We start from the raw sequence: 27,988 nt of genomic DNA, 5'->3' as shown, positions 1-27,988 counted from the left end.
AATGTTGGATGATCTCTTTAGTGTTCGTTTCAGTATCTGTTCATTCAGCTGAAGAACACCTTTTCTGAACGGGTTATCAGACGCAACAATGGTCCTTAAAAATTCCACATTACCTATTATGATGTAATAAACCGAGGTGTGAGAGCTGCAGTAGTGATCTAAGCCAGTTAGCTAGCTAGCTATGTTCTTGTCCAGACACTTTAATGCCTCATGGCTGGTGCAATGACACAATATTCAACATTTCCCTCTGATTCTACTTTTAATTATGTGACATTAGCTAAGCAACTATAAAGCTACTCTTGTCCAAAAATGCCAGTGTCGTTAGACGTATCAAAACGTATCAAACATAGCTTTAGCTAGGCTAGCTAATCAGACCTTCTATGAAACAATCACAACTTAGTAAATTCATAGTTGTTAATCACAGTAAAGTGTTTTTTCTTTTTGTTGTTTAAAAAGAGTTACCTTGTTACCTTGCTAGCTAACAGTTAGCTAGTAACAATGCCTTCAAAAGTAGTTCTCCACTGATACAAGATACCTAAGAGAAGTTTGGCTCGGAATGTGACTGATTGAAAAACAAAAATACATCACAAATAGCGTTATGCAATAATACCTAAAGTGCATGCATCAAATACAAACAGTCCCCAATGCAAACCTCTTTTACAAGGCAGCTATTTAGCATCTGCTACTTCTGCAAAACAAACCCAGTCTTGCATGTTAGTGTTAGCTATCCAGCTAGCTAGGCATTGCTCCAGGACAGGTTTTAGTATAGCCAAAATAATTTGATTGCCTGTTAATTTTTTTAAAAAGTTGATGTAGAGATGTGACATTTTACTAAGCGTGCCCTGATAAAAAGCTAATAAAATAGCTAAGGGCCAGATTCTGTTATATCATTAGTTAGTGTCATGTCCGTTGATGCAGGAAAGAAGAGACAGGAAACAGTGCGTTACCCTGTGGCCTTTTATTAATGCAGAGCTCTTGAGATGTCACTTCACAACACAGTGCGAGTGAGATCTAAAGCATAACTTTGCAACAGACAGACATATTTCTCTCGCCTTGTGCCACTTCTGCTTTTGTGTTTTTCCATCTCAGCCGTCACCTCTGTTTGACCGTCTCGTACACATGTCTTCTTGCATAATCACACATATGCACGTCTAGGGCATTTCCTGTTATGTCTGGACATACAGTAATTATTTTATTTATTCAAGCATTAGTCCTATTCCATTCTGCACATTATTCTCTACTAGTGTAAGCTTAGCATTCATTTAATTTCTGAAACTCCACAATTCCCCCTTTTGATCTCTACAAAGAGATCACCAATCACACTCCTTTATTCTGGCATCTCCTGTCTCTACGTCCCTTTCCCCCTGTATCAGTGGCATCATCGTGGTACCCTCATGCACATCTTTCCTTTCTATCATAGCTGAGATTAGTCTAACCATTAACGCCCTAATACATGGAATACAGCAGCACCCGCATGTCACAGCAATTCCTGTGAATGTGGCTAATGAAACCATCAATGACACAATTAAGTCTTTCCACTGACCGAACCGGCTCACCATTCAGGATTCCAACTGGTTGTTTATGCCTGAATTCTCATGCATTTCCTCTGATAGGGTCTTCAAACCATCCAATGCTCTACTAACCGACCCATCCGGAGCGGTATTATTAGGAATGAATGTACAACACACATCCTCAAGCATAGCGCAGACACCCCCCTTTTCCGCCAACAACATGTCTAATGCCATACGATTTTGCACCGCCATCAGTGAGGTTGGTCCCAGCTGATCTCTAAGTCCTTCCACTGCATCCCTAGTCAGGTTGGCTAGCCTGAGGACATTATAATGTACATAGTTAATCCGATCCACATTTTTATTTGGAGTAATGGGGAATAATGCAGAAAGTATCGGAATATTCTCAAATCCCCCTGCTATCTGGTCTGCTAACTTATATCTGTCCGGAACTCCGCGAGGTATTCCTATTGCATCTATGTATGTGGGGGTATTCCTTGTTAAATCAAAATGGTATGCCTCTCGCTACTGTCTTGCTGCATCAGTTACCGGGTCCCTGTGTAGTTTTTTGCCTATCAGTAATAAAGGAGCTGCTAACCTGACCATGGCGCATGTCGCCTCCGAATTCTCTGGCATGTTAACAACCAAAGTCATCCTTCCACAATAATCATACAATCCTGCTCGTGCCCATGAACCCACAGACTCGTTCCCAGTGACCGTGCGGTTACACCATTCCGCCGGGATGTGCAGCAAGCGTACTTGAGGTGTGCTTGAACTTCTAACGAAGCACGTGTAGTTCCCCTCCCCCTTTTCGGGTGAAAATAGTCCTGTCCTGGTTCTGTTACTGATGGGGGGGAAAATAACGCTCAAAGTGTCACAATTCTTAGGGTTTCTTTCCTTAGTCAGGCCAATCATGCACGCATAACCCTTGGGGTCTTTTTGTGGGAATAGGGGTGCCGGGGTGGTTATAAGTCTGGGTCTTGCGGCTGCACATGCTACACATCCACCAATCTCTACCCCCATTCTTCTTCACCGTCTTGTTGTTAATGTTTTAATCCTTTCCTACTGCCATGCTATTATTTAACCCAAGCGTGACCAAACTGTAAATGGAAACACACAACACAATACACCAACAAATAATCAAACAACACAATTGTCCAGAAGTCATCACTGGTGTTCTGTTCTTCTTACTTCGGGGTCTAAGGGTGGACTACCTTGACCCTTTTGCTCCCGGGGATTATTCTGCCCCTTCCGGGTCAGGTGAGTTAGGTGATGTTTCAGCAAGGTCCCTCGCTGTCTCTTGCAGACTCCTCTGCGGTGACTCTGCGGCGGCGCACTGGCTCAGATGAAACCACGTTTCCCCTTTACCCTTCAGGCGTACGGCGTGGCTGGTTCTTTCTGTCACCTGGAATGGACCTGTCCACCTCGGCTCACTCCATTTTCTCTTGATGACTCTCAGCAGCCCCGAGTCCGTAATGGGTATCGTCTGGGTTTGTCTGCTCCCCATCCGGTCCCCCTCCTGCGTGGAGAAAGCTGAAACGATACTTTGCAATTCATTAAAGTATGATGTGTGTGTGAGATGTTTTTCTTTTCTCATTTATTGTTAAGGGTCCCTGGGGTCCTGGAAATCCTCAACCTGTCTGCAATTCAAAAGGGGTAAAACCAGTTGTTGCATTCACTGAACATCTAATTTGCATTAATGCCAAAGGTAAGGCATCAACCCAATTTAATTTTGTCTGTGCACAGATTTTGGCCACTTTGTTTTTCGCATTTAGATTCATCCTTTCCACCTTACCTTGAGACTGAGGATGATACACTGCCCCAAATGAATGTTTCAGACCCAGCATTTTCTCTAACTCCTGCAAATTGCGCGCTGTAAAATGAGTGCCATTATCTGATCTCACCTTTCTCTGAAACCCATGGTGAGGAATGTACTGGTTCACCAGGAACTTTACCACTGAAGCACTGTCTTCCCGTTTTGTTGGCCACGCTTCCGGCCACCCTGTGTAGTTGTCTACGCACATCAATTCGTACCTGTCACTGTTAAAGCTGGAGACTATGTACTGGTGAAGGTGAGCTCTTACTTCAGTTTGCTACTCCTACATGTATATCTGTCTGTGTTGAGACTAAAACAGGAGCATGTTTTTACACACACACACACACACACACACACACACACACACACACACAGATATATATGAGCTGTATGTGTGGAATATTTATTCTGGTAAGCCTGTCTGTGATATGTAATATACATGGCTGTGAAATATACTGTACAGTTGTGGCTACATTTCCATAATTATTGGTGACTACTCTCTCCTTTAGAGATTACCTCAGCCAGCTCTCAGAGTCTGCAAGGCCACGCCTTCAGCCACGCCTCCCTGAGTGATGGACACCCCAGACGCCTATTGATGCACAAGCAGCTGCATATTAGCCTGTAGGTTCCACCTTCTTAGTATCAGGACTGGGTGGGAGTGTGTGTCACAGACCTATAGGTCTTCCCAGCTCCAGCTCTTGGAAGCCAGTATGCTCAGTGAGGAGTGTTCACTGCCTCAGTCACCCTGTCTCCTCATTATCAAGCTCATTATGAGGTGATTCAGGCATGGTGAGGCAGAAAACCCCTGAAAATATGCAGGGAAGTTTCCTCAGAACTTGAGCTCAGTGTTCCTGAAGTGCAGTTTGAAATGAAATAAGGCTTTTCATTTTTTCATTCATTCATTTATTCAGAATCATGTCTGACTCATGTATGACTCGGTGTTAAAGGAAAGTTTTAACACAGATTTTGTCTGGGTACACACTTTGCAAACTTCAAACTGCATGATTAGCAGACAGTATTGTAGCTATTCAAGTTTATGATCAATAATGTAAGGTAAGTGTGTGTCAACTCTGGGTGGGTCAGGGTGTGTTCTCCCCTAAACATACTTCTGACATAATGATTTGTTTAAACACTACAATTCTCTATATCCTAATAATTACTGCCACATTTTAATAACCTGTAATACACTGTAAATACAGCATTTGTAAGCTTTAAATTTACAAACATGAACAATCATACTATAGCAAATACATGATACTCATACCTGTGACATAGTGTTTTGAACAGACATTTGCTGCCACACCTGCTATTTTAGCAGGCTAAATAATCTACCTTCAGAAATGCTAATATGCTTAATTTCATGCAAGTGCTAGTGTTCCTATTTGCTTGCTGATGTGCATGGAAGCACCATATTATTATTATTATTACTATTATTATTATTACTATTATTGTTATTACTATTATTATTATTATTATTATTATTATTATTATTATTATTACTATTATTTTTATTATTTTTATTATTATTGAGTCAAACTGCTATCAAGTTAGCTGGTTGCTCTTAACTAGTAGTGCGAACAGGACAGGGGACTTGGGGAAGACCCAAAGGGTGAGGTTTGTGTGTGTACATTCTCAAGTCCTGGTGCACAGCCACTGACATACATAAACACTGCTATCTGGATCTGGAATTTTTAACATTAATGTACAGACTATTCTTTCTCCTTAAAAAATTCATTATGGTAATAATTATGGCAGTATATGTTCCCCTGCAAACAAATGCTAGGCTGCAGGCTGCACGATGCTGCAATCAACCAGCTGATGGCAAATCCAGACAGTGTTGTTATTGTGGCAAGAGACTTATTGTAAATGCATTGCCATTAATTGAGAGTCATTTTAAAATATTTTTACTCTCCCACTGCGCATACTCCCGTTTTCATAAATTGGTAAATATACATGTTGCTGCTTGTCACACAAACTTTTGTTGTACACAAGTAATAATGAGAAAAGGACTCATCATATGTTTTATGATATAGCTAAAGCTATGCATTTATCAAGAGGATTTAACACATTACAGAACACATCTAGTTAATCCTTTCCATGATTGACCCAAGGGCAGATAGCAATTATTTAAGTGTTACTATGTTTTAATTTAATAATAAAAATGACCATATGAACCTTTTTGCTTTATATTTGTTTATATTCAGCTGCCTTTATAATGACAATTATTTATGACAATTTATGACAATGACAATTTACAATACATTTTCAGTGAGTGGTATAATTAAAGTAAAATCATTGTTAAATAAGTCTCATTCTTGTCTCAGATTCAAACACTACAAAATCTTGGTCTTTGCTTGAATGATTTTTTAATGGTCCTGACTACAACACTATCCTTTGATAAGCTTGGAAGTTGTACACTACTGTGAGAGGAAGTTACATTCAGCTAGGAAAGAACCAACAATCAAATAATATACACAGATTAAGATGGCCATTAAAGATCCCAAACTAAGATTAATGCACTAATTAATAAACTACAACTTGTTTGCAGGAGTTCATCAGTGTTTTATCATTGGCATAGGTAAAGGGGTTTTCAGGCACAAGTTAAAAAAGGCACAAGTTGTCAAAGCATAAGAATAATGACCATAATGATCATAAGAAAGCCTTTCTGAGCCAAAGATCTGAATTAACAGGGAATAACAGGAGCACTTGCAAAACTGTGCCTAAGTGTATCCAGAAAGCACTGTTGGGCTTTTGTAGGAAAAAAAGGTTACACAAAGGTTACACTGATAAAACAGTTTAATCTGAACGAAGAATCAAGACCCAGGAGCTGTAAAAGAATAAGTTAATCTCTGCATTGCTCTCTATATAGGGGGAGTTTTACAACATTGGAGTGCACAAGAAACCCGCTTTTGCCCCGACACCATTTTCACTGCCACCTGATGAAAGCAACATGCTGTATATGGGCATCTCTGCCTTCACTGTCAACTCAGCAGGCTTTGTGTAGAAAAATGCAGGAGCACTCACACTCAGAATCACAGACGACATGGTGAGTTTAAACCACTCCTTGCCATCACTGAGGGAAAGGTGTGGATGTGGTTACCTTACAAGACCAGGCTATTTAGTTAGAAGACTGATGAAGAAGACTGATAACTTTATACTGTTCTCCCAGTGCACATTAATAATCCCTTAATAGTGTAATAAATGAATGGACAAATAAATGATCAACAGTCCCTGAAAATGAAACAAACGTTTATCCTTCCAGATTCCCAGAGCCTCTCCATATCGTCTGAACACCAAGACATTTGAAGCCTTAATTCCGCAGGTATAAGAGATCACTTTCTGTATTCATCACACAAGCATGCAGAAACTGCGGATTTTATATTCTCACATAGGTTTCCTAACACAGTAGACTGAATCTTAAAGGAATAATAAGGTTTAAAGAGTAACAAATAATATGATCTCATTAGCAACACAACCATATTTAGATGAAGAATTTCCGAAAAGAACAACATTTCACATGATGATGCTTGGATGAAATGTGTTGAAAACACTGAGTTCTTTTGCTTTTGGTGCTAAAGGCACTTGCAAGTACACCTTACACAGATTGATGGTGGTAGTATGGTTGGCATTCAGTTAAATCAATTAAACTTTGGACAGGGGTAGATTTGTCCTTCATACTGTTATTCAGCACAGGTAATAGCCATTTTGGGACTTTGTATCACTTTTGGGAGGCTGCCGTGTTCTCCTTAAAGTACCCAGGTTGAAGAGTGCTGGGCCCAGGAGTATTATCACCTGCTCCTGCATTTCTGCCGATGAAATAGTGAGACGGATCCACATCCTGCCTGCTTATTGGGGACGTACTGTTCTAGCAGCTCTTCCTCATCTGTCCATGCTCATACCATGGGTTGCTGTACTGTTTCCATGCTTATGTGGTACTCTTTCCGCAGGATGCTATGGAACTTTTGGTGCTCCCTGCTCCTCTCTGGCATTTGTAGCTTGACCTTCCTGGTGATTTTTTTGCAGTCCACGTCACTTTGCCAGGAGCTTCCTTTTGCTGATTAGCAGAAGCAGGAATACCTCCTGTCCTGCCAGGCTTTTGCAGTCATATTAGGCACATTGACTGCTCCGCTCTTACCTGCTTTCTATATCTTATGTTTGGGCTACTTGTGGAAGTGACATGAAAGCAGTGTTATGTTTATGTTAGTGTGGAGTTTGATATCTTGTGGAATTTCCACCACGCTGTTAGTATCATGGCCACCCACAAATTGTTGATCATGAATGTTCTTTAATTGATTTGACTGATAAATGGTAAGTCTGACTTTTAGATCTTTGCATAATGTTTGCTCTATGTCTATCCATATTCTGTCTGATATACTAGGTTTTATCCATTTTATTCCATATTGTAGTTGATTTGCAATAATCAACTACAGTTCTGTAATGTTGTGAGTTTGATTTTATGTGATTTATTTTTCCAGTAGAATCAAGTTATGATGTTGTCCAAAGATTTTAGACAGGTTGGTGGCGCTGGAATAATTGAAAACAAACAATTTCGTTTAGGTTATATTCTCATTTTAATTATTGCAGTTTGTCCAAAGAGTATAAGGTGCAACTTTGTCCATCAATGAAGTTCGTCGCTTATTGTTTTAATAATTGGATGACTATTTATTCTGAATAACAGACAACTGGGAAGTGAATTTAATACCCAGATATGTAATATGATTGGTATTCAGGGGGATGGGGAATGTTTTTAATTGCATCATAAAGATATGCTGCTAATATATAGTATAATACACAAATATACTACTGGAGATACAATTTGACCAGTTATGTGTGATGTTCTGTGATGATCATATAGAACACCACAGACAACTGTGTGGCACATCACTGTTAAACCTCCTGATTGCAACCCGGGGCATCGTGAACTGTACAACATGACCCTCAGACAATGATCTCTGAGTGAAAACGATAAACATAATCATCTTCATATCATCACTTTCTCTTCAAGTTCAGTGGAAGAGAGGTCAGTGAAAGGGAGTTTTAATACCCTTTCCATTTTTAACTTTAATAAAAACACAGATGGAAAAATTCCAGAAAGTGAGACAGAGAAAGGAAACTAGACTTTAAAATGGTGCTGCCCTCTTGACTTACAACTGTAGATTATTGAAATTATTACAAATGTCTGACGCCAAAAGGGATTGTGTCAGTGTTTCACTACTCAGTATTGCATTTGGTAGACAGTATAAACAAGCAGACTATGGTTAAAAAAATCACAGAAATAAAGCAAACACCAATATAATCTTGAACCACCTAGTGCCAGGAAACATTAGATTACTGGAACAAAATCAGACAACTAGCAGAACAACTTTTTAACCAATGATGCAGATGCACTTTTAGTGGATTTATTTATCTGTATTTCAATCCACTAAAGTTTTTCACTTGATCTAACATTACATTTAAGACCGAAATCCTGTTACGTCTCACAGAAGATTCCACTGATCAAGCTGCTACTTACCCATCCTGGTCCTGGAGTACCTTTGCTCTGTACACTTTAGTGATGTCTTGGCTACCAACAAGCCTATTTTAATCCATCAGATAGTAACCAAACGCTCCTTTGCTGCAGAGCACAGAAATCATTCAAATTTGCAGTCAACAGATACATCTGGGCCAGATTTTGGATCAATGGACTAGGCTGGAACTGCACATATACTGTATATGCAAAATTCAAAATACGGGGAGTGGTTGGTCTCTTTTGCAATCAAATCTGAATACTATGGAATTCGTTTCACATTTGTTTAATTTGACAGATTTTAAATGGATAATGGACATCACTAGACAAAAAGGAATAAACAACTATATGAAAAGGAACAAAACCAAAAACAAAGGAAGACTTTAACACACTTGCCCAAACAAGCACTAAATCTGACAAAAATAGATCAACCAATGACATAGCTGTGAAGGAACATATTAGCCATTGTTTTCTTGTCATCAACAGTAATTTTAACTGATTGTTAACATACTGTTCAAGTCTTCAACTGATTTGCTCCCAACATACGAATGGGTACAAATATGGTTCATTACCCAGCTGCACAAATTGCTTCTGACATACTGGGCAGCTACAGGGTTCTTCTCCCGTGTGGATTCTGACATACTGGGCAGCTATGGGCTTCTTCAGTTGTGTGGATTGTCTTCTGCTCCTCCATGTGGCCTGTTTCACCAAAGCCCTTCCTGCAGTATTTGCAGCACTATGGCAAGCGGACACCCTTGTGTGAGCGTTTAGGTGCTTCTCAAGAGTCTGGGCAAGTTTGAAACACCTGCCCTAAACATCACTGACATTATTTCTTGTAGGTGATTAGCCACGTGTTTCTCTAGTCACAAGTACTTTTTGATTTATTTGGTTTTTTAAATAGGTAATTTTATATATAATGGCAACAAATGACATTTTAAGTTTTATGACAAAACGTGCAAACAAGCTGGCCTGAGAGGTGTGTAGCGGGATATGACTCAGTGCATCTCTGGTGCTGCTTTTGATGAGTACAGTGTCATGAGTGTGTCTGTCCAGCGGTGCAAAGAGGGGATACAGCAAGGCATGGCATGGTGTTTATTCATTCGTTTGCATAGAAAATGACGCCTTTTCACATTGTGGAACTACAAATATGGCGGTCTTTTTTGTGCGGCGTAGTAAAGACATATGTTGTGGAATTTTGAACAAACAGCAAGTCAGACGTGATTAAGAGAGTAATTTAATAAGAAAAAGAATAAAATAAATGTTTGGCTCTCCTCAGGTAGGGAGCCCCGAGTATACAAAACCGTGGCTAGTTATACTACTCCTGTGCTGTCTTTAACCAATCATCTTTTCTTAAGCAGCTCTTCTTTCCTTTGTTGCTGTGGCTATAAGCCAATCAGCTCTCAGCTTGTTTTTTTCCACAAACCAACCCAAACTGTCTCCAAACAGTGTGGGTTGTGTGTCAAGTTGACCTTGATGTTAACAGTTCCTGATACATGTTCAACTTAATCAGCAACAGGCGGATATAAATGTGCAAACAGCATTATTAATTTAAGAACACAAGGATCAGTGTGATTTTATATGAATCACATAATACATAGTTTCGTATCATTTTCCATCACACGTAAAAACAGAGTCTCACCGTATTGTCGGGCAGGAGGATCTGGACTCATTTATTACTTAATATCTTACCCCATCTAGCGGTCATTAGAGGTTAGTCTTGAATTGATTTCTGTCGTGCAATATTTTAGATATAAATGTTTACATTTTCTATTACAGAACACGGCAAAGTATAGTCAACCAGTTCTAACCTTTTGAGAAAAACTTTAACTTCAAAGTAGGTGAATCTATTTACTTAGATTGAACCAATCGGATCACAGTTTATTTACATAGCATCAATGCTTTGAGTGCTTTAGATATAAGGACATCATGGCGATCTTTCTGCTCACACCTCAGTCAGTCTAGAATTCTGTACTATGTGTTTCTATAGCTTCCAACTTTCACGAGTTTCTTGAATCTGTGGAGAAAAGTGCAGACTCAGGTACTTTCTTATTTGTGAACATTTATACATTTTATGTAATTTTTTTATCATCTATAATGTTTCATTACTTTTCATTTATAGATATAAGGACACAAAAACAGTTCATATACTCAATGAATTGTTACAAGATAATCTTTTCTAGAGAATGTTTACCATTTGTTAAAAGACTGATTTATTTCTAAAGGTTTATGCAGTTTGTTAATTTGTCACATGGAGGCAGAAGGGGTGAATCTGATATACCCCTCTTCCATCATCAACTATTCATCGAGTCCTCCAGTGGAGCTTGTACAACCAAAGAAACGCATACAGCGGTCACCGGCGGTTCTAAGTTACATCTAAAGAGGTCTAGGCCTATACACACTGTTCCACCTGAGGTAATAAAATGTTTTGGGGTAAAGGTATTTTCATGAGGCGATCTGTGATCTAATTATAATAGGCTTTGAAGCTCTCTGCAACAGGTGCAGAGTGGTGCAAGACTGTGTTTGAAAGCATAAAGAGGAATAATGTTTCTGGGGTATCTCAAGGCCTTTTTGGGTCTGTAAGTGCAGAGCAGAGGCTCTGATGCAGGTGGTTTCAAGGCCTCTGTGGAAGTCTACGGCAGATGACTCTGGACTGTTCCCGTGAGAAATAGCTTCCTAAGTATTGGGAAAGATCCCGGCTTTTAAAAGACGTGAAAGCCTCTTCGAGAGTTCTGTGGCTAAGCAAGGTTCATTATCTTACCATAAGAGCAGGGTGATACTGACCTGCAACATCATCTTGCAGGTGTTTGATGGTATGAGTTGAGATCATCTTTGTTAAAAACAAAAAAAACAACAACAAAAAAAAAAAACAGGAAAATCTTCCAATAGGATATACTGGGGTCAAGCTTCAATTTGTACAATGATAGATCTCAATTTGCATATATTGAATAATGTATGGTTGAACACAGTGGTGGAGATTTCAAACACCAGTATGTAGAGAAGGTGTGGCAATCACATAATCAGTTGTGAAAACTGGATAAAAATGTGTGTTCCTTGTGTGATTATTAGACATATTCTGGACTATGCCTCGTTTGTATGTAACGCTGAGCTCAAAATAAATAATGGACCTACTACTCTCTTCAATTAATTCTTGAGTCTGCATCTTTATTTTCTGTTTAAAGAGGACTTAATAAAATTACTGGAATGTGGGCAATATCTAGTAACACAGTGCCGAGTCTGCTAAACGTAGATCCCAGCCTTTTATATGGCCTCTTCCCTTTAATTCTACTGACTATAATTAATGTAAACCTTGTCGATTCTGGTGTTTGCTGTATAGAGGTAGCGAAAACTTTGCTAAAACAATGAAAAATATGCATCCTGTGAAAAGTTTATTGAACAATATAACATTGTTCCTTACCCAGAGCCATAACACGTCATTGATGGAAATCACACTGATGTGAGGGCGGTATGGGCCAACTCAACTGTATTTCCTGATTGTTTTATTCTGCAGGAGGATGTGGTCCAAATATTTAAAAAATCACAGGTTTGTTTAAGAGGACATAGTCGAACAGTTTGGGCTTACTGTTATTTTAATACTAGTGGTAACTATTAGTAAATACAACAATCTGACCATCCTCATACTGCATTGAGTGCTGTGCAGCTAACAAAGATGATAAAGGGTAGAAACCGAAAGGTATGAGAAGGGATGAAAAGTAGTAATGAAGTTTGGAAAGTAATGTCGTTCCTAAATACCCAGTCAGTTAGTTTTAAAGTTAAACATTCAAACATAACATGAAGAGTCAGCCTTCAGAATTAGTTAAAGAGAATAGCTGGTCCCATCCTTTATTGCCGGTTAACCTTAACAAACATTATTGAGGCACCCTTCGTGAAGGTCTAACTGTCAAACAGAGAACCCATATTTTTATACACTTTTCAGAAGTGGTTATGTATTCACCCCACCTTCCTTTACATATTAGTGTTTGCATTCACCACCATTACATCTGAACCACACAGTAGTCAATATATGCAAACTGCTATTCAATACCCACACCAGTTGGAAGCCATTACCACTACATTCCAAGAGAAGATTTGTATTAGCCTTGTCCTAAAGAAGATTGTTTTTCTATATGGTCCTGAGCCTGGTGGAGAGTTCATATATCTTACCCTGAGGTCCACCAAAAGCCTACGCAGGATCCTTTACTGAAGCCTGAAGCCCTGTATGTAAGTCATTCTGAAAGGACACAGAATCTCTAAACTCCCTTATGTTTTATGTTATTAATCTGTCCAATGCACTGTTAGGCCTCTTTTCCCTGTAAACACGCATGTTATTACCTCAGTAATAACAGGGACCACCTCTTGTAAAGAATTTATTGCATTTGAAAGTATGGAAATGTGGTCAAAGGTGATGCTAGAAACATCTCCCTTTAAAGGTTAGAAAAGGATATGGAAAGGTGGCTACATGCTTAAAAGCTAAAATGTTACATGTAACTAAACTGTGAGAGATGCCTTTATAAAGAACAGTGTGTGAATCTACAGGGGATGCAGTGGCTGATGTGATCGTGCGTCTGCTATGATAGCGAGGCGAGGTTATTATATTGTGGCTTGTATGTAGTTCAAATGAAATTAAGGAATGGTCTGAGATGGCATCCGACTGGGGTAGTCTGACTATGTTCTCCGTGTCCACCGTATGTCAATAGTAAGTCAAGCGCATGTCCATCAGAGTGTGTGGGTTCTCTTATACATTGGATGAAACCAATTGATTCTGATATACAGCTAAAGGCCAATCTCAAAGGGTCTTGGGCATTATCAAGGTGAATATTGAAATCACAAAAAATAATGGCTCTTTCTACAAAAGTGACTAGATTAGAAAGGAAATCTGAAAATTCCTTAATAAATTCTGAGTAGGGCCGTGGTGGCCTATAGATACCAAATAGTGAAACAGGCTGGGTGGGCTTCATATCGCTGGCTACATCATTCATTTTAGAAAAAAAAACAAAATTTCCCCTTTTTTCCTCAATTATCCTGTTATCTTCAATTCCCTGCTCTAAAGCGATTACTCACGTAATACTAGTCAGAGTTTTAGGGTGCCCCAAAAGGGTGCATTAGGTGCATTAAAGTTACTAATAAAGACATCAGAATATTCCCTGTCTTTCAAGTAGAAAATAAATCAGAATACCACAGAAATGTATTTGCTATTAAGTAACCTAGAGCCTTAAAGATTATTTTGGACTTCAGTGGACGTAAGAACAATAGCAGGTAAATAAACTTTATTTATTTATTTATTCCTTAATATGGCATTCTCTAAAATGATGTAAATACATTGAAAATATGCAGTACAAGTGCAGTAAAATAATTCAATGTTGTACTTCTTCTTCTTCAAAGCAGAGCATTGGGTACTTAATACCATTGAACTGTGTCAAATCAATGTGCCCTATTACCATTGAATTTTTACTATTACTATTACAACAGTAATGTAAATAATGTGATACAAATAGTTAATGAAGTACAAATTCATGAAACTCACATGCTGCTAGTATGTTAAAAGTTATAAATGTAAATGACAATTAATTATTCATACTGTTGTTGGTGGGGAATTCAGTAGATTGACTGATTTAAACAACTCCCAAAGTATTTGCATAACCTGAAACACACATTATGAAGACTTCCATTAAAATTACATTTATTTCAAGATTAGACTAGGAATGGAAAGAAGTACAATGTAAGAAAAAATCAAATAGGTCCTCTGAAAAAGCTGAAATTGTCAGTCATGTAAAGCTTTTACAAGATGAAGCATAATGTCATGGAATGTTAGCCTCCCTCGAGTCATGTGGTTTGGCCTGCCACGTTCAGTGGGAGGGCTGTGTTTGCAACCACACCTGCACCTTGTTCGTCTCAATGTATATAAACCCGTGTTAAAGTGTACAGGGTGTTGGTCATTGTCGGTGTAATGTCTGAATGTAACATGTTTATGTTAGATGTATTCTTGTGTATCATGTTTGTTTAACTTCATTTGTTTCAGGTCCATGTTTATTGTTTCTAATACGTGAGTGCCACTGTCATTTATGTTAATAAATGTTCGTCCCAGTCGGTGGAGTCTGTGCGTCCTGCCCCTCGCCCTATGGCACTCGGGCCGCCACACGTAATCACAGTGCATTATTTCTTTATTATATTAAACTTTTGTACTGGTGTTAAAGCAGGCCAAATATTATACATTGATTCATATACTAAGTACTAAAAGTGTTATACATTGATTGATGCGGAGAAAACTATACATCAACTTTTTTATGGCTACTAAATAAAGGTACAATACTGAGCCTGATAAGTATAAACATTTTAAACAGCTTTTTATCGTTTAGGGTTTTTTTTTCCTTTTGTGCAAGTCTAAATTAGTCCACTGGGACAATGACACACAAACACTAACACCAACACATCAATGGTCCCTCAATTTAGAGTATTTTTTATTTGAAATGGAGCCGAACTGAGCATGACAACACTGGGATGGAGCAGCGGGTAGGAGAGCCTCATCTTCAGCGTTGCTTGGAGGTGCTCTCCATGGAAGTGATGGCCCAGGGGTGGAAGAATGCCATTCTGGTGGAGAAGGTGGGGTGCCAATGAGACAGGTGTGTCATGCCTGCAGAAGACACTGTCAGAGGCAGATAAGCAGAAGGACAAGGTGAAGTAACATAGCTCAAGGTCCCTACTTAACTGCACCATTTAGAAAGCATGCATAACTTAAAGATAGTTGTGAAAGCCTGAAGGTCTACAACAGGCAGTAATGAACTTTTCTAAACTGGATTTATGGGTTTTACATTGCGCAGAGGCTGAACGATTTTTAATTTCGACCTTTTGTCAGTGTGTTTACAGTATTTACTTACTGTAGCCCAGTCCTTGAATGAAGTATTTCAAGGCTTCTGCCAGCTTGCCAGGCTATAAGGTAAGAACAGGACACAATAGATTACACAGTGCATCACTCAGTTTGAATGCAAGAGCATTATTTTAATGGGTAACGACAGACCTGATCAAGCTGTGGTAGACCTCCACAGTCAGCCATCTTCATGAGGGACAACATGAAGGACAATGTTATTCACCACAAGTTCATCACAAAGTTCTAGATTTATAAGCCCCCAGTGACATATAATGACTTCTGCATTTATAATGAGAGTCAAATAAAAAAAGCAAAACATAACATTTTAAGTATCGCTTTGCTGAGGTTTGAAGGTCACTAACTTTGAGGAGGGTTGTCTTTGAGGGATTCATTTTGGAATTGCAGTCAACCTACGACGGAAAACACAAACATTTGCACGCAGGCTCCCAGGTACATATAGAAGTTTGATTTGAATGCTGGGTTGGATTTTGAATGTTGTTTTTAAACTTCTGCATGTAAAACAAGCTGTACATACCACAGCATCCACCACAGGAGAGTCATCTCCTACCACCAGAAGAGTGTGACACCTACAGCAACAAAACCTTTCAGGCATGTGGTGGCACAGGGGCATTTTACATCAAAAAATAACATGGAATAAGGATAAAAGAGAAACAGTTTCTCACTTACTTTAGAGTCTTTCTACCCAGAGAAGTTCTCTTAATGTTCAGTTTACTTCGGCTGAAAATTGATCAGATCTAATAAGACTGGGAGCTGTTCATATGACAAACAAGTCTAGAAGCAGAGAGCTCAGAAGATTCCATAGAATGCAGATGTCAGTCATACCTGTTGTAGGACTTCATAAAATGCAGAAGGTTGGTCTGGTTAATCCTTTTGCTGATGTTGTGACGGAAGGTCTTTACAAATTCTGCCTTCTTCTTAATCTCCTCCTGCCACGGTGCCATAAAGGAGTCAGTCCAAGACACAATCAGTCACAAAACATTAAAACTTGATGTGAATATGAATTTAAATGTCTCTTCCTCTATATGCACAGTCTGCACAGGCACTCGAGACAGAAATGTATAATAAAAGGAATATGTAAAAAAAAAAAAAAACATTGTTGACCTTTTGATGGACAATAATGTAGGCATCTGGTTCTTTAGTTACGAAAAGGACACAGTCTAAATTCAGGACAGCTCATTTGGAACACTCATCTTTAGTAATAAGGCATTTAACTTTTAAATATTCTAGTTCAGTGTTTAGTGACCCAGTCCACAGTACACATGAAATGGCCCACATGTTTATTCTAACCCAGCCCAGTACAACTGTACCAGGTGTTCATTTTCCTAATGGCTTGGTTTAGGAGCTAGGATGATGTTGTCAGGAGCTGGGATAGAGGGAAAATGTGGGATGTCAGATGTATCACAAGGACTGGGTTGACAAGTACTGCTCAATAATACATACAATATACATTTCATTTTAGGCGTTATTTCGTACCTGACCGAACAGGTGGGAGATGACAACACTGGGGGGACCAAGGGCCCAGCTGGAAATCTGTGGAAAGTGTGGGTTGATCTTTAGTGGCTGGAGTACACATAAGCTTTGATCAAATACATTACTTTATTAAAAGAGGCTTGACACTGTTCTAAGGATCCTAAAAGAATAAAAATATAGGGTCGATTGTCACCATATGATTGGCATGAAAGGTTAACTGGAAACTGCAGAAAACTAAGAGTAATATGCTGAGAACTATTTGTTATCACATTGAAAGTTATATGGATTCAGTGAACAGCCAAGACACAGGGAACAAGACAGTTTAAATACATGAAGTAATAAGAGTTAAACAAGACAGGTGCAAATAATAAGGAGCGGAGAAAATGAAGCTAAGGAACGGAACCACAACAAGGAAGTAAAGCAAAACAAAAGACATGAGACAGGGAAACCATAGACATGGACGCTAGGTGGGACCAGCTAAACGACATAATTGTAGAGATACAGGGATCGTGATGATTAAGCAGGGTGTTAACAGAATGATAATTACTATTGCATTAGACTGTGATACCTTGGATGCTGCCCGGTCTGCCCAGCCCTCTACCTGAGCATTAATGTTCATCAGGACAAGGCCCTCAACCAAGTCTGGGTACTTCAACTGCAAGACATTTATGCATGAGCAGTCAAAGGGAGATGAACCTTCAGGGCAAAATTACTTACTATATGTCAAACTGTTGTAGTTAAATGAGCAATTAAGAGTCTCCATATTTGGCATTCTTGCACTTTACATTGCACTTAGAAAAAGGTTTGTTTACATGTGCAAGCAGAGGAACAATAGTGAAGTGTCAGTATTCTGGAGAGTTGATGTCTAGCTAGCTTGACAGTGTAATGATTAGGATTATGCTGCAAGTATCAACACTTTGTTACAAAGCAAGAATTTCACCAAGGAGTAATCCTTGTTTGATCATTGTGTTAAAATCTATTGGGAAGAAAGACAGTGCTACAACTCACAGCGAACCGTGTGAGGATGTTTGCTCCTGCTCCAACACCCATTCCAATAACACTCTTAATTCTGTGGAGAGAAAAAAATGTACATAACTTTAAACCATTAAAGCGCAAGGTTTCAGATTAGAACAAGGATTGACAGTTTAATCTCAGAGTAAATGGCTAATCTGGTTCACTCACTTAAAATGCTTGAGCACAATTGGGAGGGTCTCGGAGAGCTTGTCCATTGAGGGATATGTGAATCTACAGGAAAAAATTGCCCTGAGTGAGTTATAATTCTAAGGGACGCCACTGATTCTTCAGGATTTGAACCTGCTAAACCTAGCTATGATGTACTGGGAGCCACAGCCATCAATGTAGCATATGAACGCTAAGAAAAAAGTTCATGAAAGAAACCCTGGTGCATGACAAGCCGGTGCCAGCTAGACATGCTGACAGTCAGGGCCTCCAGATGTTAGTTTAGGTGGGCACCAACACCATGGCATAGAGTCGTCCTGTCTGACTGCCAGGAAGGAGTGGTCTGAGGGCAGACGGAGGGCTATGGAGTAGGTTCTGATAAATATACATTCTGGAAAAAATTGTATGGGGTAGCTGAAGGTCACATTTTAGATTAGATTTAACCTTGGAATGTCTTTCAGCCCCTGAAAGAACATTGTGGCATATGGTGCACTCACGCTCACCCTGCAGGGAAGGTGCTGGCACCCTCATGTTGCCCAGGAGCGTTGACCTGACACACGGCAAAGTGTCGCATGATTTCCTGCATGTCCTCATCATAGAAAAGAACGTCGAAGCAAGTTTTGTCTGCAGACATGCATTCCAGGGTCATTACAACACAATAAATGATGCTTATGCTAAGTTTTAGACTTTAGAGCAATCAGCTACGTGCCACAAGCAACAGTATCAGAGTCTTACGGTTCATTCCGATGTCATGGTAGGTGAGGATGACCGGTCGGTTATCCCTGGGGATACCTGCCATGGTGCAGCATACAGTGCCAAAGGGGGTCTCCACATTGTCCTCCTATAAGACCCAGGTGGAGTATAAAGGTCTAGGTCTAGATGTATAAGAAAAACCTCTAAAAAGAGGTCTGATTCCACTGCAGTGGTTTTGTGTGTCAGGACATTACTCTGTCACACTTAGAACTACTTCTGTGGAATGAGCCTCTTATCACGAGGAATGTCAATCATTTATTTATTATTTATCATTAACCAAGTTAATTTGTTTACAAAAGATCATGTTTGACTCAGAAGACACATGACAGTGCTTGAAAACATGCTTTATGGGTAAAAGCTTTAGCCTATTGAAACATCTGTGAAAAGGTAGTGCTACTTACCACAACTTGACCCCAAAATGCCCCCTTAAAATCCTTCAGACAAAACACAGAGAAAAATAGATTTTGGAGTGGTAACATTTCATTCTGGATGTGAAAAGATCCATCCCATAGACTTTATTCTATTAACAGTACTCAATGTCTGAAAATACAGCCTTATTTTACCGGACACAACGGGTCCATACAAAAGGCATCATCAGATGTTTCTTCATCATCCTCCAATAGAGGGTTATAGAGGGCCTGGGGGTTAAGAAGCAAAAATTCTCAGTACAAAGTTAGATAAAACTTGGTTGTAAGGTAGTATTAAACAAGTATTCTCTTTTTAAAACATTTGCCCAACCTACCCTTTTTGCCATTATCCCAAAAGTTGACGAGCAAATATTCCTCGCTAAATCGATTCCCTGTCTGAATACCGTCTGCATTGCTGGTGCCACTGTAAGGGTCGTTTCCTTTTGGTCACAGAGATTCAGTACAGACTTATTTGGATATTAGGCTGTGCAGTTCCAATTTAGAATATTTGCAGCTCTCCTGTAATAGTAATATTATGACATCACTAAAATACTTTTGAGCAGTTTAATGACAGATTCCCTAAAATCTATATGACAAGAACACCATGCCACTTTTTAATGCTTGATGAAGTATGTTTTGGATGTTACAGCTGTTTTTCTGACAGACCTTCTCTGTTTGAAATGCATCAAAATGATCCCTAAGAGACTAAAGATTCCACTGTACCTTGTTCTGTAAAATTCAGTAGTAATCCACCACCTATGGTTAGGTTTAATTCACCCTATTGTCTCCCAACCTTTGAACTGCTGAAGTGTGTCAAGTGAAATAACATATAGATGCTTGCGCTCACCTTTAAAATAGATGTAGTGATGTCATAGCCATTGTGACGTCATAGACATTGTGATGTTACTACAGGGTTGCGCTGACATTTTGGTCATTGGGAAAATAAGTCAAAAGTTTAAAAAATATGTGAAATCCCTATTTTTAGCGGCAGCTGAGTACGTAGCTGAAAGATGGGTACAGTTATATAGACATTTATTACAGTTTTCCAATACAACACGAAGTCCCTCCATGCAGGCACTACATGGGTTTTTGATAAAGATCAAGACATTAACTGTAATACAGAGAGAGGTCGGTAGAGTAGGCAAAACTGTCATCAAGTAAAATTACTGTTACTTTAAAATAATAACTACTGAAGTAGAAGTAAAAGTAGTCATTTAAATTATTACTTAAGTAAAAGTAAGAAAGTATCTGTTACAAGAATACTCAAGTAGCAAGTTACTTCACTGGAACTCATTTAATAGCAGTTTAATGCCATTGAACTGTGTCAAATCAATGTGCCCTATTACCATTGAATTTTTACTATTACTATTACAACAGTAATGTAAATAATGTGATACAAATAGTTAATGAAGTACAAATTCATGAAACTCACATGCTACTAGTATGTTAAAAGTTATAAATGTAAATGACAATTAATTATTCATACTGTTGTTGGTGGGGAATTCAGTGGATTGACTGATTTAAACAACTCCCAAAGTATTTGCATAACCTGAAACACACATTATGAAGACTTCCATTAAAATTAAATTTATTTCAAGATTAGACTAGGAATGGAAAGAAGTACAATGTAAGAAAGAATTAAATAGGTCCTCTGAAAAAGCTGAAATTGTCAGTCATGTAAAGCTTTTACAAGATGAAGCATAATGTCATGGAATGTTAGCCTCCCCCGAGTCATGTGGTTTGGCCTGCCACGTTCAGTGGGAGGGCTGTGTTTGTAACCACACCTGCACCTTGTTCGTCTCAATGTATATAAACCCGTGTTAAAGTGTACAGGGTGTTGGTCATTGTCGGTGTAATGTCTGAATGTAACGTGTTTATGTTAGATGTATTCTTGTGTATTATGTTTGTTTAACTTCATTTGTTTCAGGTCCATGTTTATTGTTTCTAATACATGAGTGCCGCTGTCATTTATGTTAATAAATGTTCGTCCCAGTCAGTGGAGTCTGTGCGTCCTGCCCCTCGCCCTACGGCACTCGTGCCGCCACACGTAATCACAGTGCATTATTTCTTTATTATATTAAACTTTTGTACTGGTGTTAAAGCAGTCCAAATATTATACATTGATTCATATACTAAGTACTAAAAGTGTTATACATTGATTGATGTACTATACATATATGAACTGTTTTCTGTATCCTTATGTCTATAAATTAAAAGAATTAAAACATTTAAATGATAAATAAATTACAATAAATGTATAAATGTTCACAAATAAGAAACTACATTGGTCTGCACTTTTCTCCACAGATTCAAGGAACTCATGAAAGTTGGAAGCTATAGAAACACATAATACAGAATTATAGACTGACTGATGTGTGAGCAGAAAGATCACTGTGATGTTCTCATATCTAAAGCACTCAAAGCATTGATGTTATGTAAATGAACTGTGATCTCATTGGTTTAAGGAAATAGATTCACCTACTTTGAAGTTCAAGTTTTTATCAAAAGGTTAGAACTGGTTGACTATACTTTGTCTGTTCTGCAACAGGAAATTTAAACATTTATATCCGAAGTATTACGCGATAGAAATCAGTTCAAGACTACCCGTTATTGACCGCTAGATGGGGGAAGATACGAAGAAATAAATGAGTCCAGATCCTCCTGCCCGACTTTACGGTGAGACTCTGCTTTTACGTCATTAAAACGCTAAAGAAAAAAGGCCGCCATATTTGTAGTTCCAAAACGTGAAAAGGTGTCATTTTGTATGCCAAAGAATGAATAAACACCATGCCATGCCTTGAAGACGACGAAATTGCAATCAATTTAGCTAGCCATAAGAATAAGAATAGCTGTTTGATTTACATAATCACAAATATATTGCATGTACATACATCTACATTTCAGTCGATCAAAATGTTTCACGTACTTATAACCGCAACTTTATGTTACAGCGGTCATATCAGATATTTACCAATATAAAACGCAACAGGTGTCGTGTTCTGTAATAGAACATTTTAACATTTATATCCATATTACACTGCATAAATCAATTCAAGACTGTAGAGTCGTCGTACCAAATGACGTAAACTCAATATAAACCGCTGACTTAATTTAATGAACAGTATTAAGATAATGAGTGAGTACAGCGAGTCTTGTCTTACTGATGCCTGTTCTAACTGAACATAGGCAGACTCCTGCATGCTGACTGGTCTAGTCACCAAACACCTGCAGCTATGGCAGCTCGTAGCAGGCAAACAGAACAGTCATTTATTCAAATGATCTACACTGACAACAGTTCTGGAATGTTACCCCTGCCATAGAATTAAAAAGATTCAAGTTCAGCAAATGTTAGCGCATTTGACAATGGGACAGAGACAGAGCAGGACGAAAATCCACCCTCTGCCGACTGAACAAGAGCGGCGGAGGATGAGCAATGACTGGCCCATTAGACCAATCTTGAAGCGGATAGATTTCTGGGCAGAACGTGACCAAAGCTGGAGGTTCCCTGCTCGAAGATCAGGCACTAGCAGGCAAACCGAGCATTGCACAGGCCATATTTGAAATTCCCACAATGCTTTTCTCACCGGGCGTATGTCGGGGCAATAACGTTGTCAGTTGGTCCTACCAGACAATTATCAGCATGACGAGAGCCTTTCATATCAATAAATTCTGACAACACTTTGAAAGTGATAAGCAGTGGTTAGCTCGAAAGTTATTCATAAACAAGCACGTTGAAAATTACGAAGCAAGAGACTTAGATCAGCTGTTGTCTCTATCGATGGTCTGAGTGAACCATGTGTTCTTAGCATGCAGGTATGGTCTAACGCCTTATGTGCTGAGTTGCTGTTTCCATATTTTAAAAATAGAACATTGTTAAACGGCATCTGTAATAGTTAAGGAAAGTGTGTTATAAGTATAAAGTGTTACAGTAAGTGTTTTGGCCCCTGACTGCCATTAGGACAAGCCAAGACAACCGCTCACTACGTTAGCTTATCTACTTGTTAAATCAGCCTGAAATTAAGATACAGATAAAAGTGTTGATTTTTATACTAAGATTTTAACAACTTGAGCCAAAGTATTCAGAATGTAAATGTTTGGTCTAGCAGGTATGGCCCACAACTGATGCAGAGAGTGCATGACATGGCAGAGGGGATTCATGTTGGCAAAATGCCCTCCTACGAATTAGTCCCAAATACTGAAGCAAAAAAGAGGCCGAATTCATCTGATGGAAGTAAGTCTAAAAGGGCTTCTTGATGATGTTACCCTGGTGACTTGCATTCTTTCCAGATGCTCAACAACCACTAAAAGTAGTGCATTGCTAAAAACTACTACTTGTGCTGGAGGTGTTGAAAATATGGTTTCCTTGTCATTGTCAGTTTGATTTTATAAGGTTCTACGTGGGCATCGATAGGAGCTGAAACTGTGCATGTGTTGCCCCTCTGAGGAGATGAGCCAATGAGGAAGATGCCCGTGTTGAAATTTGGCTCTAGACCACGCTTTGAGCTGGTGCACTTTGTCAGCGGTTGAAGTTGCAGCAGCATTGGCGGAGTGGGACGCAATGGGGAGAAGGAGAACGAGAAGGATCTCAGGAGTGAGAAGCTGAACAGCGGCAAGCAGCGGGAGGCTGGAGACAAAGCCTCTCCTCTCCCTTCTCTGACACAAACACAGTCACGCGTTATATACTCACATAATCCAAAATCCAGCATCTTTTATTTGCTGTTAGCTGGCAAAGAGTAATCAGTATAGTCAGATTCCTTTAATGTAAACACTTGGGAAAATTCCTGCCATGATATCACTTTGGACACAGGGAAAATCTGATAGTAAATATTCTGGCAGGGACAGGCCATGACGACTAAGGAAAGTTTATAATGAAGGTTAATTACACCATTCCATAAAATATAGATTCAGTTAAAATGATCAAACTTTTAAGTCATTCACTTTTATTTTTATGTAGTTAACCCTTTCTTACCGACTTAGTACAATGACAGGAGTTCATCAGAAACACTCTCAGTGGCATTTCTGCTTGAATTGGCTTGACTTAGAAATGGTTGGCTAGAAAATTCCTGCCATGAGATCACTTTGGACACAGGGAAGATATGATAGTAAATATTATGACAGGGTGAGGTCATGACTGCTTAGAAAAGTTTATAATGAAGGTCATGAAAGGTCAGTTTTGACTAATTGCAAAAAACGCCATGTAAACATTAGAATGGGAAAGTCAAGTGGTCTGAGCGAAGCGAACTGCGAACGAGGCATGGACCAGACTAACCAGGACCAATATTTTGAAAGGGATCAAAGGAGGATGACATCAAGAATAATTCTGATGATCAAGTGGTGCACGGTCAAGCAAATTGCAGCCAGATACAATGCTGTTGCTCCAACTAACATGTCTGAATGCACAGGTCATCACCTTAGCACATTTGGATGACCTGTTCAGATGATCTGTTCGAGTGTCATTGCTGTCTGAGGCAAACAGAACGGCAAGACTCCAGTGGGCAGAAGAGCAGAAAACTAAACAGTGGAACATCATCTTGTCAGATGTATCCAAAATTCTGTTGCACTATGATGATGGGAGGGTAAGAATTTGGCATAAGCAGCATGAATTAAAGAGTCCTTCCTGTCAGGTGTCAACAGTTCAAGCTGGTAGAGGTGGCATAAAGGTGTGAGGAATGTTTTCTTGGCACACCATGGGTCCTCTGAAATCAGTAGATGTTTGAACAGAAGGGCTTACCTATGTATTGCGACCGAGTGCATCCCTTCATGCAGCTGCTTAAACTATGGCAGAAGGACACTTTCAACAAGACAAGAAACCCTGCCGCAAGGGTTGTATAATCACGGATTTGTTCCAGTATCAAGACAGCAAATTTTCAATGTTTTCCTGGCCTTCACAGTCCCCAGATCTTAATCCTATAGAACATCCCTGGGTAAAGGTATAACAGGCAGTTTAGAACATGTCAGTCCCTCTATGTAATTTGAGAGAAAATATCCTATGAAGATTGGACCAAGATTCCTGCAGAGTATTTTCAGCATATAGTGGAAACTATGCCAGAAAGAATTGCTGCAGTTCTGGAGGCCAAAGAAGGTCCAACATGCTATTAAATGGGTGTACTTAAGCCAGATACACTGTGTCCTATAATAGGATGTTGCTGGAATGTATGTGGATGTTGTTGGAATGGCCGCAGAGTTGCAGCAGCAGTACAGGTAGTCTGTGATCCTTTCCCCGATCCGAGTGAGTTTGCCCTATTACACGGTGTCGAGTTATGATGTGAATGTTTAATTACACAGGATGGATTGTGGGCGACGGAACCGAACAGCCTTCAGGATTCAAATAGAGAAAGGTGAAACTTCTCCAGCCTTTGAGTTAATCACAGGACTATTGCATAGCAATTAGGGATAACAGAACAGCTTTCGGGGGTTTGGGTGGGGTGCCTTATCCGCCCCTTTAACAGAGTAGTCACAGTTCAAATTTCCCTTCTTCCATTGTTTACAAGGCATTATACATGTGGTTTATTTATAGTGCACAGAGTAATATGCAGCGAGTCTGGTCTGTCTGCTTTGGAAGAGAAACATTTGGCCAAAAGAGCAAGACACAGCCAGGAGGATGATTGGTAAGAGCACATCATAATATGCACCTTAAAGCTGTGCTCTACAGCTAGGTCCTGTTCCATGACTGCATATATAAATTTACTACTGACATTGCCATTTATATCTGGCCATTTACAGTGCACTCTTGCTCAATGCAGCACTTGAAGCTGATTTTCCATTGTGTAGTTATTATGTTCAAGAGATGTTTGACCCGGTCAGGTTGACACACTTTAGTGAGGGCAGAAGTATCCTAGAGGACACTACAGACAGTGACGAAGACATCTCAGAGCGCGAGGTGAGAGGTTGAGTTTTTTGTTACTCTTTCTACGACATACTTTTCATGCCAGGTACTATTGTCCAGTTCAGCCAAATTTAATTTACTGCCTTGTATTATCATATATAAATTGCTGAACATCTTATCACTCAGTTTCAAACATCCCCTCAGCTGTTTTAAGCCATTTCGGTTATTCAGAAGTACTGCTAAATGGATGTGGTGGGAAAATGAGAGCACATCAAACACAGACAGCTTTATGCATTGAGTAGTAAAGAGTAAAAGTTTATTGAGTTCTGTCCCCTGTATAACAGAGTAAGAGGACTGACCCGCAGTACGGTCCCCCTCCCCTTATACACAGAACAGAAGAAAGAGAAAAAAAAGAAAAACGACTCCTACAGAGTATTGGCTAATTCATGTTTTGGTTAGCCTGAGCGCTGAAGGCTTCTTCTATCTCTATGGTTAGAACGGTATGTGAGCAGCTGGTGTACCTGACTCACACGCTTATCTGCAGACTGTTATGCTGTGACTATAGAAACATAAAGCAAAGTAAAATAAAGCAAAGTAAATTTCCACAAAATGAAGTAAGGTAAATTTCCACAACATTTCCCCCCTTTATTCTATATCACACATTATCACACATTTATTCAGCAAATAGCACTACGATGTCTTCATGTGGATCACCAGCACCGCCCATCTTGGGGAGCAGAATGTCTTCACTGAGCTGCGGTTGGTCATTGGCATGGCCGCTGAGCGCTGGCATGGTGAACACACTAGAAAGACGTCTGACACGCAATGACAAAAAAGGAGGTAAACACAGAAGAAGAAGAAAAAGAAGAAGAATGGGTAGCAGAATGGGCAACGCTACAGCCGCTACTGGAACTGTAGGCTGCGGAGTGAAGGCAGATCACATATGATTCATATAATCAGTAATATTAGCGCTGAGATCTGGAATGTAAAAACAGCAGGAAGTGTTAATCATTTTGCACACTCCTCCTTCCTTCATGGTTAGGAGATTTAATACCATTCTATGTTGAAGCACTACTGCCCTTATCGCTTGTTGTTCTATCTTTACGGCACCTATTGCTGCTAAGGTGTCATTAACTACTTGCAGTAACTGATAAGCTAAGCCACTGATCTTTTGCAGGGCTGCTACTGTGCCACCGCCCAGGAAAAGGGACCAACCAATGGTTTCACCCGGAGTGGTCCATGGGTCCCTCAGAATTCTACCACAAGAGTCTATGCTGGTTATGTCTCTCCTCACCCTGTGCTGCTTGGCATGGGGAAGTGTATACACCTGTGTCCTTGGGCGCACTACAGCTGGATAACAACATCCAGTCCAGTTCTGTGGCAATTCACCATAGGCCACCGAACCACCGACCCGCATTACATTCCAATACCCCTGCAGGGTTGTCATGGAGCAATTCCACAGGGAACTGCTATTGGAGTCACTGCAAGTGCCGTTGCTGTGCACCTGCACATAGTCGACGCATCTGGACCAGCCTTCCGGCACCTGCTGCTTCATCTGCTATACAAATATCTCACCCTTACTAGCTGCCACATGCAGCATCATTTTCGGTGGTGCGGGGTTAGTGGGACTGGGACAGTTT

General features: G+C 39.6%; 2 protein-coding genes and 1 long non-coding RNA gene across 3 annotated transcripts in view; all 3 read right to left on the bottom strand.

Annotated features, from left to right (window-relative positions):
- The window catches only part of LOC145655694 (homeodomain-interacting protein kinase 1-like), a 43,456-nt gene extending 29,222 nt beyond the window's left edge, over window positions 1-14,234 (bottom strand). Inside the window, exon 1 of the mRNA XM_081709184.1 lies at window positions 14,194-14,234. Coding sequence (XP_081565310.1) covers window positions 14,194-14,234 — 41 coding nt within the window. The remainder of the gene's footprint in view (window positions 1-14,193) is intronic.
- Window positions 14,235-16,261: 2,027 nt separating this feature from the next.
- Window positions 16,262-17,245, bottom strand: LOC145655707 (uncharacterized). The gene is made up of 3 exons (XR_014121686.1): window positions 17,187-17,245; window positions 16,536-16,639; window positions 16,262-16,430 (listed from the first exon to the last, which is right to left on the bottom strand). It is a non-coding gene; the product is annotated as an uncharacterized LOC145655707 (long non-coding RNA).
- Window positions 17,246-17,334: 89 nt separating this feature from the next.
- LOC145655693 (protein NDRG1-like) lies at window positions 17,335-19,323 on the bottom strand. Its single transcript, XM_081709183.1, has 6 exons — window positions 19,098-19,323; window positions 18,866-18,986; window positions 18,366-18,428; window positions 18,192-18,252; window positions 17,752-17,838; window positions 17,335-17,343 (listed from the first exon to the last, which is right to left on the bottom strand). Exons 1-6 carry the CDS (start codon window positions 19,159-19,161, stop codon window positions 17,335-17,337), a joined length of 405 nt encoding a protein of 134 aa, XP_081565309.1. The 5' UTR covers window positions 19,162-19,323.
- Between the last annotated feature and the right edge of the window lie 8,665 nt (window positions 19,324-27,988).

The sequence above is a fragment of the Electrophorus electricus genome, unplaced genomic scaffold, assembly GCF_041902795.1.
Source record: "Electrophorus electricus isolate QZ-2024a unplaced genomic scaffold, ASM4190279v1 Scaffold32, whole genome shotgun sequence".
In the NCBI taxonomy this organism is placed as follows: domain Eukaryota; kingdom Metazoa; phylum Chordata; class Actinopteri; order Gymnotiformes; family Gymnotidae; genus Electrophorus; species Electrophorus electricus.
The sequence above is the reverse complement of the archived record's forward strand: the minus strand, read 5'-3'. Positions and strand labels throughout refer to the sequence as shown.

Bases quoted from the DNA above. Each gene is read 5' to 3' on its own strand.
- LOC145655693 (XM_081709183.1), bottom strand. From the start codon at position 19,161: ATGGCAGGTATCCCCAGGGATAACCGACCGGTCATCCTCACCTACCAT. The intron at 18,429-18,865 runs GTGAGCGTGAGT...TTTTTCCTGTAG, and splicing joins GCCAGCACCTTCCCTGCAGG to ATTCACATATCCCTCAATGG. The intron at 17,839-18,191 runs GTGAGTTGTAGC...AATGTCTTGCAG, and splicing joins ACATCCTCACACGGTTCGCT to TTGAAGTACCCAGACTTGGT.